General features: G+C 36.2%; 1 protein-coding gene across 1 annotated transcript in view; it reads left to right on the forward strand.

Annotated features, from left to right (window-relative positions):
* Nucleotides 1-12,482, forward strand: part of LOC121406313 (diacylglycerol lipase-alpha-like) — a 114,619-nt gene that overhangs the window by 41,402 nt on the left and 60,735 nt on the right. Inside the window, exon 2 of the mRNA XM_041597326.1 lies at nt 7,774-7,979. Coding sequence (XP_041453260.1) covers nt 7,774-7,979 — 206 coding nt within the window. The remainder of the gene's footprint in view (nt 1-7,773; nt 7,980-12,482) is intronic.

Below are 12,482 nucleotides of genomic sequence, written 5' to 3' on the forward strand. Positions count from 1 at the left end.
GGCCTGAACATTGTCTGGATGTATATAAAAATGTGTTAGAACAGTTGGTTTTTCATAGCATCACTCGGTGCAATTTATTAAACTATCATATAGGCCTACTCTCATACAAGTATTGCGAAAATGGAGAAAAAAGAAATAAACATCCTTACATATACAGTAACAAAAATGTACTGTTCATATGAACTTTACAGTAATTGTTTATTAACAGTTTAAAGTTTATATTTCATTTATTGAATATTAAGTATTAAAAATCAAACTTTGTTGTTTAAGATTTTAAACACATGTTAAAAGTGTTAAACAACTACTGTAATGTTCATATAGTAAACATTGTTTTCTGGAAAATTTTAAACAGTATTTTCTTTTTGAATAATATACATGTATGCAGACTGCCCAGGGCTCACCAAAATGCAAGTAGCAGTCATAACACTGTATTGGCGCAGTCACATTTCTCCTACTGCGGCCTTACGGCCTTTTTAACATTTTTTTCTACCAGCTACATATATAAAATGAATAAAACGGCTGTTTCCACTCGTCATACGGCAGCCTTAGGGGACATGTGATGGTTCCATTATTAATCATTTGAATTTAATATTGAGCATATACTCTAAATTCCAAGGATTTAAAATACATCCAGATCGGTTGTGAATAGTGACCAGCCGAATATTAGATTCAGTGTTAATCCTTGTAGATTTATAAATATAAATCTACAAGATTTGAATTTAAATCTTTTGAAATTTGAAAGCTAATCCTAAGGATTTGAAATAAATCCAACATTTGATAATCTATGTTCTACAATATTAATATGAATTTTACATATTTTTGTAAGAACTTTTAGTTTGCAAAGCTATATCAGGCTTTTCCAAAGGTTCTCCTTTTCCATTATCAATTTTTGTAAATGATGAACATTCTTTATACATTATTGTTTCGATTTTGATATTTGTATATACATATGCATTGTTTGTAATAATTGTGTAAATATGTTTTTATGAGATTTGAATAAATAAATGATCAATTCAATTTGACTGGTCACTATCCACAGCCGATTTGGATTTATTTCAAATCCTTGGAATTTAGAGTGTACCCATACACATATTTCACAACCAATTAGAATCGCTGCTTAAAATTTACGATCAAACCTTCATGTTCGGAAGGGGAAGATGTATATGCTCGGATAAAATCTTGCCATATTCGTAGAAGAACATGACCTGCTAAACCATTTCGCATGCTAATATGACTGATGATTTATGTAGTAGTGAGGGACGTTTCAAGGAAGTGTGGAATCCGAGATATGTGTTGGACATGTGTTTTTATGTCTATTGCGTTGCTTTATTTCAGCATGTGATTGAAAACATTACAGAAAAAAAGGTAGATGGGGCTAAAGGAGGGATCGGAGTATGGATTAGAAATTATAGATAGAAAGATGAAGATATTAATATTTTTACATGTAGAAAGATAGAACGAGAGAGGGAGAGAGATTGAACAAGAGAGACAAAATAGTATTGAACAATTTAAGTTAAAATTATGTGTGTTTAAGAGAATATTGAGATAGACATAGGGGGGTTGAAAGGAAATCTTTGCGATCAATTGCAAATATTCTGTTGCAATTTTACAACTGATAGATCAACATTAGTTAGAGCAAATCAGATTAAACTTCTTGTTTCAAGGAGCAGATTAGGAATCAATCACTAATTTGCAATTAACTGCAAGACATATGATTGATTTAGGGACCAAAAATAGACTTGCATTGATTGAAAGTTTCTTGCAACACCCTAATAGAGAGAGAGAGAGGGGGGGGGTGATTTTGTGTATTTGAGGAAGTTTAGAGAATATGAAAGAGAGTGAATTTCTTTTTCGACTTGGGATGCTAAAGCACTCACATTGAAAGCTCAATTAGTATGAACATTAGATCAGTTCTTCAGAAAAAACCAGACATTTACTTGTAGTAAGGGTAAACAGGATCTAATTTGATAAAATTGCAACTGCTTATACAGTCTGTTTTTCTTTCAGCCCTTCTAACGTTTCTTGCGGTTGTTTTTGTCATGACAACGACAAGCTGTCGTTTGAAGCTACGTTCAGACAATCATGGATACTACAACTTTGCTCTGATCCGAGACTGAGAGTCTGTGATTTTACTTTTGAATAAAGGCTGTGTTATCTAGATACACTGGTCATTCTGAAAATGTTTCATTTATGTTTACATGTCCATTACATTTCATGTCAAATTAAACTTTGAGAACTTAGTAGTCACAATTTGAGTGTTCAAAGTTTTTAAAGTTTTGCCGATTGGGACACCTATTTCATGTTGGGTTATTCTGTGTATTTTACATGAGGGTATTCTTGAGTATTTATTTAGGTTTTCCTTTCATGTCTCTCAGTAGGTAAAAGAAAATGTAAAACTTTGCAATGATATCAAGCAGGGGCGGATCCAGGAGTTTTTGAAAGGGGGGGCACACTTTCCTGATGAAAAATTTGACAAGCAAAAAAAAGGGTTTAAACCAAAATCAAGGGGATTTTGTCCACAAAAAAATTTGAAAAGGTGGGCAAGCTTTACTTTATCGTCATTTTTACATTAGAAATTTTAATTGTGCCTCTAAAAAGGGGGGCAGGGGCCGGCTGTCCCCCCCCCCCTAGATCGGCCAGTGATAAAAAGTATAGAACACCTCAGAAGCATATTCATTTGAATGTAGTTGAAATTTGTCAAACGATGGTATGTAAACGTAGCCTTTTGATTTTGTCATGTGGGTTTGTTTTCTGTTTATTCTAGCATTGTGGCATGCTCACGCATGTCTGTGGGGCAAGTTAGGCAGACTGTCGACTCAGCTGAGTAGAAAATTGATTCCATTTAGGGCACGCATTCAGCTAACTGAATTATGATTGAATTTTAATGAAAGTCAGTCAGTTTTCAAACTTCAGAAAGCCGCTAGCGTTCTGTGTTTGGGAGATCAGTCCGTCTCTTATTTCTTCTCTCTTTGTTTCCTTTGATATTCTTTGGTTTGTCATATGTGGCCTGCCTCCCCAAAACCAACAAAAGTCGACCAAAATGAATATCTGATTATTTGCTTTTGCATGCCCCACTTTATGGAATAGCCTTCCTGAAGACTTAAAAAAATGTACCTCTATCAAAACTTTCAAAAATCTTCTAAAAACTTTGCTATTGAACTCGTAGCTCTTTATGTGCCTTGAGCACTGTACAGAGTGGATTTGGCGCTTTACAAGTCTCATTATTATTATTATTGATTTGTATTTAGCTTGAAAATTCATTTCCTAAGCTTTAAAATGATATTTTATATGTGTAAATTAACTGACAATAACCATTACAAGTATTTGATTGAATACAAAGGAAATTCAGCAAGCGCTTAAAAAAATAAGGAGAAAACAAGGTTTTAAGTTTTTTGGTTCACTCAAACATGAGATGTGCATACTGTGTAATCTCAGATAATTTTTTAAGCAGTCTGAAAAAGCAGTGTCCAACAAACTCTTGTATCTTTTCTTTTATTCAACTTCACAACTTCAAATTTTCACAGTATGAAGAAGAATTGTTCTTTCAGATAAGCTAATTTTGTAATTTTTGGATTTTAGAGACTAAACTACTATTTTGGTTATTGACAGAGAACCTTACCTGGCGACCTATTGGTGGTTTAGGTGTAACGGTAGGTCACATATATACAACTTATCCAAGATATATGTTTAGTGTTGAAAAAAGTGAAAGTGAAAGTGAAATTTACATGCTAAAATTATCATCTCAGAACACTTCATAATAAAATCAAAAGTAGAGTGGAGAGAAAGGAAATAGAAAGATGTTATTGTAATACTACTAATAATAATGATAACGGTATATTTACCCAGGATAGCCACTTCAGTTCCGAAAACTGTTCTACCAGCGGGCCCTGCTATTATTATTACCCGGCTATTCAGGTGCACACAGCTTTTTGAGAAATTACTTCCTGGCGGTACCATTTACCTCACCTGGGTCGAGTGCAGCACACTGCAGATGAATTCCTTGCTGAAGAAAATTACACCATGGCTGGGATTTGAACCCATGACCCTCTGTTTCAAAGTCCAGAGACTAATCCACTGGGCCATGATGCTCCACAGTACTTATACCTAGCATATAAATGTTTATTTCAATTTCATTCACGTCCATTGTGTGTAAAACTGAATCAGAGCCTAGAGCCAGATATCTAAGTTAGATGAGAACTCATCGTTTCTGCCTTCTTTGTCAGTATTTTATAAAAGAGGATGTATTTGTATTTATGTTATGTTATTGCAAAACATTGTAAAACGCATCACTGTAATGCATTATAAATGGAAGTACTTTTATTCATTTACTTAGTGTGTAAAGGGGAAACAGGGCCTGAACCAAGTATAAAATCTAAGTTAGATAAGGAATCATTGCTTCTACCTTTGGAAATATTTTATAAAAGAGGATGTATTTGCATTTATGTTATGTTATTGCAAAACATTGTAAAATGCATCACTGTAATGCATTATAAATGGAACTACTTTTATTCATTTACTTAGTGTGTAAAAGGGAAACGGGGCCTGAACCACGTATCAAATCTTTAGATGAGAACTCATCGTTTATGCCTTCTTCGTCAGTATTTTATAAAAGAGGATGTTTTTGTGTTTATATTGCAAAACGTTGTTAGAAAATGCATTGGAATATTAATTTAATGCATTTTGAATGGAAGTGAATTTAAGTACTCTGTAAAAGGGAAACGGGGCCTGAACCAAGCATCAAATCTAAGATAGATGAGAAATCATTGTTACTGCCTTCTTCGTCAGTATTTTATAATAGTGGATGTATTTGTATGTATGTAATGTTATCATAAAACAACATTGTAAAATGCATTGGAATATTAATGTAATGCATTATGAATGGAAGTATTTCATTCACTTTACATACTGTGTAAAAGGGAAACAAGGTCTCGAAGCAAGCCAGCTATCTCAGTTAGATGATAAGTCATTGTATCTGTCTTCTTTAATAGTCAGTATTCCATGTAAGACGATGTGGCAGGTGCATTGTGGCTCTATTCTATTCAGTCTGTATGCCTGTCTGAGTGAATGGGGGGCCCGTCTTGATGGGCGATATGAGAAAATAATACATGGGGTATCGTCTTGAGGGGCAATATGAGAAAATAATGCATGGGCCCTGTATTGATGGGCGATATATAAGGAAATAATGCATGGGTCCTGTATTGATTTCAAGCATTCATGCTTTCTTAGCAATCGGGTAAAAAAATCACCACCACCATCAATCAATTGTAATTTGAATTGTACAATTGATTTTTATTGGTGGCTTTATGGCAAACCATGTACATACAGTTAAAATCAATGAAAATATGAATACCATGTATTTATCAAGGCCCCGAAGGACTATCTTAATATCAGACATCTAACTGAAAATGGAGCTAAGATTAAAGCATTGATGATGTAGTCGACTATTTGTAATTCAATAAGCAATAACGACAGGTGCATTAATGCCCTCTGTCTTCTGCTTGAGATGGAATGCAAAGGAAGTCATATTGTTCATGTTGACCTTAACCTACCTATAGGGCTCCGGTCTGCCTTGAGAATGGGGGGTGTAGCAATTCAATGAAAAGATGATGAATGATGTGAGAGATGTGTTGTCATTGGTGTGAACTGACATATAAAGAATGTTACTGCATCAATGATAATAGAAATAGTAAAAATGATGATGCATGTGGTGTTGGTCCTAATAAATTCATGATGTTTCATGTATAGGCATTTGATAATTAGTACTAGTAATTCGAGTAATCAGAGTCATCATTTATAATGATGATGATAGTGCCAATGATGGTGATGATGATGATGATGGTGATGATGGTGATGATGATGATGATGATGGTGGTGATGATAGTGCCAATGATGGTAATGGTGGTGATGAAGTAATAATGATGATGGTGGTGGTGATGAACTGATGATGGTAGTTTTTATGATGATGATGATGATGGTGATGATGATGATGATTGTGATGATGATGATGATGATGATGGTGATGATGATGATGATGATGGTGATGATGATGGTGATGATGATGATGGTGATGATGGTTATGGTGGTGATGAAGTAATAATGATGATGGTGGTGGTGGTGGTGGTGATGATGGTGATGGTGATGATGATGATGATGATGATGGTAATGATGGTTATGATGATGATGGTGATGGTGATGATGATGGTAATGATGATGATGATGATGATGGTGATGGTGATGATGGTGATGGTGATGATGATGATGGTAATGATGGTGATGATGATGGTGATGGTGATGATGATGGTGATGATAGTGATGGTGATGATGATGATGCCAATGATGGTGATGATGATGATGATGGAAGTGATGAAGTAGTAATGATGATGGTGGTGGTGGTGGTGGTGATGGCGGTAGTTTTGATGATGATCATCATGATGATGTGATAACGATGTTGATGGTAATGATGATGGTGATGATGTGATAACGATGATGGTGATGATAATGATGAAGATGTTGTTGGTGGTAGTATTGATGCTGATGATGATGATGATGATGGTGATGATGATTATGAAGATGATTATGATCACAATGATGATGGCCATGATGATGATTATTATTATACTAATGATTATAATACTTAGGTCATATAGTACTCTTTCCATCCTAATTAGATTCTTGAGGCACTACACAGCAAATAAAAAAAAAGAAATACAAAATCAAATAAATGGATGTTTGTCAAAAGCACATAATGTCCTCAGGTTGCCCCCGAATCACTGACAATGGTCACTCATGAGAAAAGGTGCCCTTGGACCGTTAATGTACACCAAGAACAAATGTTAATAATTATTACTCAAGAAAACTGGCTGTCCCGTATTCTGAAGTCAGTTTTTATCCAGACCATAGTCTAACTCTGTGTTAAAATAATGGGGAACCAACGCTCAAAAATTCTGCTTATATTGTCTATTTGTCATATTTACTATTTTGTTTCCCTTTGCTTTCATAATAAAGAAAATGTTTCAGTTGTCATTCTGCAACAGTTGTAAGTGATTCGAGTGTCATAGAGTTAATAAAATGAACATGTACTAATAGAGATTTGTGCTCCTACTGGCTCTCCATAGTTAAACCACAACTTCAAACCAGGGTTTACTAGTGGTTTAAGACCGCCTCGAAGTTTGTCAGTTCCAGGTATTCTCTGATCGGGAAATTTACCCCGATCAGAAAATACCAGGTATTTTGGTAATGTGAAAGCAAACTATGCGTAATTTCCCCAAAAGAAAATACCCGCTAAATAGTAGGTACTTGGCGAAATTACGGGAACTTTCGCTGGGATTTTTCCAAGGTCGCAGGTATTTTGGCAATGTGAAAGCAAATTACGGGAACTTTTAGCCCAGCATGTCGTTGGGCGCGGCGGCGTGGGTGGCTGCTGGGCTAGTGAATTTGAATCTCGCGCCTTGCCTGCTTATCAGACTATACTTCGCATGCTCGTAACTTTGGGAACTTATTCTCGAAACATACCCGAAGAGTATATTTTGGGGCGGTGTGAATGCAGGAATAATTAATGGGTATTTCTAGTAAAAAAAAGTTCTCGTAATTTAACGGGGATTCTTGTGATCGAGGCAGTTTGAAACCACCTAATGTAAACCCGAGTTCAGAATATAGAAGTTGTTTGAGCCCCAAGGAACATTGGAATGATTCATTACAAAAATACCTTGTCACAATATGAGAAGATATATGATTTGATAAACACCTCTATTATTTGTCTTTCATCTATCTCAGGGCCATCATCCTGGTCTGTATCGTCTCCCAGAAGTATTCCTCTGAAGCCTGCGATAAAGACCTCTACATCAGCATCCTTGGTTACCTGGTCCTGTTGGGATTCTCCATTATCGTTGAAGGGGTGATCATCTTCCTTAGTCTCAGAGGGACCATTCTTTATGTTCGTCCAAGACATCATATGAAGACAGTGCTTTATATCAAAGGATGTGAGAAAAAAAATATTTATTGATGTATCACTTTTTTATTCATTCAATTATTTTATTCATTTATTTTTTATTCATTGTTTTGTTTCTTCTTTCCTCATTTATTCACTGTCGTAAGATGTATATTGATTCATTTATGTATTCATGTATGTTTTGTTTTCATTCATTATTTCTTTTTTTTTCAAGTTGAAACAATATTTTGTCGATTGCTTTAGATTTAACTCTGCTCTTAAAAAAAAAAATCATAGACTAGAGTTCCCATAGTCATGGAAAATCCTGGAGAAATTCATGGTCATGGAAAGTCAGGGAATTTGGAAAATTTGTGAAAAGTCATGGAAAAGTTATGGAATCGCATATACCCCTTGGCTATGGCAGCTTTCAAGTTTGTCGTATCTCGCAACTCTCATACTCTGCTATTATAGTTGGTGTTAATGATTTCCATTTTTCCCAGTTTTGTGACATCCTGACTAACGGGACTTCACGGGAAGTCATGGAAAGCAGCAATTTAGTCATGGAAAAGTCATGGAATTATGTTTTCAAATTTCTTTGGGAACCCTGTAGACCCCACACTGATTGTGAATCGTGACAAAACCTTATTATTGTTGTATGTATCGGAAGGGATTGCAGGGGGGGGGCAGGGTATGTCCATTTCTCCTTGATTTTTTTAGTATTGCCTGTTGGGGCAGTGGTTGATCGGGGGGGGGGGGGGGATTCAGGGGTTTAAATCCTCACCTCGGGCTCTCTGAAACTAATTTAAAAAAGGGGTGTGGGATCCAACACCTCTTCCCTGTTTACTAGAGTCGCCGAAGCTGTTCTAAGGGGGGGGGGGGGGTTGGGATGTGTTACTTTGCAGCTCATTGTTTATTGGATCAAACCAACTTGTCAAACCCCCTCTCAGCAAAAAGCAAGATCCGCCGGGGGGGGGAGGGGGAAGAGGTAAAAAATGTTACCATATGATCCCCTATGGTTGTATGCCATCCCCATTAGATTGTATAATTAGCGGGATACGTTCACCCTACATTTGATTTTAGACCCAAATACATGTGTAGATGATTTCAAGTTCAGTGTCATTGCTGGTGTTGGTATAAAAAACAATTGAGATTGCCTCCCATGGCTCCAACCTATTCTGAGTTCATAAAAAAATATCCACATCACATTATTGACATATAAACACCAAGTGAAAACCGTCCCTATACCAGCTTCATTTTAAGTTTGGTGCTAACACCAATAGGTCGACACCAAACTTGTAATCACCCAATGTAAATGGGGTATTACACAGGGTCTTATTTTTTGTGAATTCTTAACTGGCTTCATTTAATGAAAAAAGTCAGGAACTGCCCCACTTGTGGAATGCACATAAAATGTTCACAAACTCAACTTGTGGTTGTTTTTGGAAACGTGTCTGAGAAGCGAGGATGCAATTATCTCCAGAAAGTTCTTGAAACAAGTGCTCTCCAAAGAATAAGAAGACGAGAGTGGTCGTTGATATTTCGGCTATGCTCGGTCTTTTGTTGTAAAGAGAGTGAATTATTAACTCTTGATCACGTTCAAATAACCTTGATGTTTCTGCTATGCTGGATCTGCGGTCGTCAGGAGAGTAAATTTGTAACTCTTGTTCACGTTCAAATAACCTTTATATTTCGGTCTTGCTTTTTCTGTTGTTATCGAGAGAGAAAATTTTAAACACTAAATTCTTTGTGCTAGAATTATTATTTTTTCCTTTCTTTTCTTTTTGAATGTTGTCCCTTTTCATCAAGTGTCTTTTGCGCTCACCCTTTAAAAGTTTAAGATGCTAAATTTTTAAATCATGTCATTACAAATATCTTTTTGGGGGTAATTATATACCCCTTTTTAATACATATTATAGTATACATTTTAATGATTTACATGTATCACTCATTACAGACATTGAAATCTTGTATCTGAATCTGAATTTTAATCCAATACAATGAATATTCATTTGCAAAATCAAAAAGAAGGAAGAAATTCATAACAGTGATAGAAAAAACAATAAAAGAATAATTTCAAATTCATTTTATGAAAACAGTGATAAAATGATAAAGACATTACTTATTTCATAAATTTGCATAAGCTAGTACACTTTCTCTTTAATGAAAGGTTATGAACTTCTTACACGTACACATACAAGTATGTCCGACTGGGCACGTAAACGAGAACATTCAACACTCGGCTGACATGTTTACTTGACATTAAGACAGTTGTCAAGTCACGACACCAAATGTATTGATGGTGGTATGGATCATATAGCTACACAATTGCACATTAGTCATTTACCCTTCCCCACATACATGTAGCCTATAATCTATGCAGCTTTTGTCTGTTTTGTACAAATCTGATGCTGTTATGCGAAACATCAGCAATGCGTCTGATATGGTAGACTACAAAACATGGTAGCCAATGCCTAGATTGTAGCTTCCTCCCCATGAAGCCGATATGCATCGATCAAAAGCTAATTGAAGCATTTTTTAAGTGAACAATTTAATGGGGTAGCAAATACATGTGGTCCTCTCCCCTTCTCTTCCCCCTTCTCCCCTCCCTCTACCTCCCCTATACTCTCTGCTCCCCTCTCCCTTTCATCTCCCCTCCCTCCCCCCACTCTTCCCTCTATTCCCTCCCTCTCCTCTCTCCCTCATTCTCTTCCTCTCCCTCCTACTCCCCTTTCCCCTCCCCCACAGCTCTCCCCCTCTCTCCCTCCCCTCCTTACCCCCTTTCCCCTCCCTCTCCCCCTTCTACTCTCCTCACCCTCTCCCCTATCCCTCTCCCCACTCCCTTCTTCTCTCCTATTTTCGTCCCTCTCCCCTCCCATTCGAACTTCCCCTTTCCCCCTACCCTCCCTGCCCCATTTTCACTTCACCTTCCAACACCAGTTATTATCAACAACAAACTTTATTGTGTGTATTCGGAAAAAGCATAATATTGATCAAATCAACATAGATGAAAAATCATGCTTTATGCCTTTCTGAAGTTGCCCTCAGCGGTTAACTATTTTAAAAACAAACACTTCAGTAGCAACCTGTAAAGATTTTTGTTCTTCTCAGCCTATTTACTGCAGCTGTCTCCTATCCTATCCTGTAAGATAAGAAGTGCTTTCAGACGAGTTTGTAAAGTTTTAACTTTTAATGGTGATTCTATCTTTTAAATTAGAATAATTGTAGTAATATAAATTGTGTAAATCTAATTAAATAGAAAATGATTTCCATGAAAGAAACGATCAAATTATAGAAATAAATATTTGTCATTGTAGTCTATTGTTCTTAATTTTTTATCAGCATTACCCCATTCATAGCGACAGAAGATGTAAAGTAAACTACTTCTACTTTAACTAATATATATGTATTGCATTTTTCAGGGGTTTCTGAATGGAGGATATTTCGTTAATAATTTGTTTTAGCGTCTTTCTTCATAGCTTCATCTCCCTATTATAATACACATTTGTAGTCAAGTTTCCTGTACTCGGAAATCCAAATATTGTCAATCAAATGCGGAATGGGTTTGTCACTGAACTTCATGTGAAAGCTGTCTAACCTTCTGGCAGTTCATGTAGGTTCTTCACTAAGTTAATGGACTGTTTTTCTCCTCTGGAGGGATGTCTTCCGCTCCTGTTCTCCCAATCCGTTTCCTTCGCTGTAGCTTCTGAACATCCTCATCTTCCGGCCGATTTGGCAGGAGCAGATGCCCGCTATCTATCCAGAGGCTGGTGGATGTGTTTCCTTTATAAACACACACGCACTGTCCCCCTATTTTTACTTAACCGTTAAAAGAAACCCTGATTTTACAGAAAAAACCCAAAAGATTTTGCAGAAAAAGCAATAACAAAATCATTCTGTAGATTTATAAAACAGGAATTTTCTGCAATCTAACAGCACAGGTCTGTTTAAAAAGGGGGAAAATGGTGTTTTCTATAAGGAAATTTGTAAGGTTCCTTACACCAAATACCATTATCCTGTAAGATTATGCAATCTGGTAAGATTAAAGGTGTTCTCTAGTCTCTGCTGCAGGAACTTCTTTTATTTTAAGAATAAATTTTCTAACAGTGTACTTCTTTTCCCTGTCTATCTATGTTTGGCTCTCTCTCTCCCTTTCTCTTCATATATCCCCTCCCCTCCCCCATCAACCCCCCTCCACCCCCTCCCTCCAACCATCCATCATTTGATCCCTCCTTCCAAATCCCTTCTACACTGTTAGAAAATTTATCCCTAAAATAAAAGAAGTTCCCGCAGTAGAGTCTCCAGAACACCTGTAATCTAACCAGATTGGGTAATCTTACATTGTATCAATTACAGGACATTGGTATTTGGTGTATGGAACCATACAAATTTCCTTAAAACAATTCCTGTTTTATGACTTTATATAATGATTCTGTTATTACTTTCTACAAAATCTTTTTTTACAGTGTACATTTTTCTGTTGCTTTCACTACTGTATACTGTTTTTCTAGTCGTTTCCTCTCTGTTTCTCTCGTTTTTTTTCTTCTCTTTATCTCCC

The sequence above is a fragment of the Lytechinus variegatus genome, chromosome 19, assembly GCF_018143015.1.
Source record: "Lytechinus variegatus isolate NC3 chromosome 19, Lvar_3.0, whole genome shotgun sequence".
Taxonomy (NCBI): domain Eukaryota; kingdom Metazoa; phylum Echinodermata; class Echinoidea; order Temnopleuroida; family Toxopneustidae; genus Lytechinus; species Lytechinus variegatus.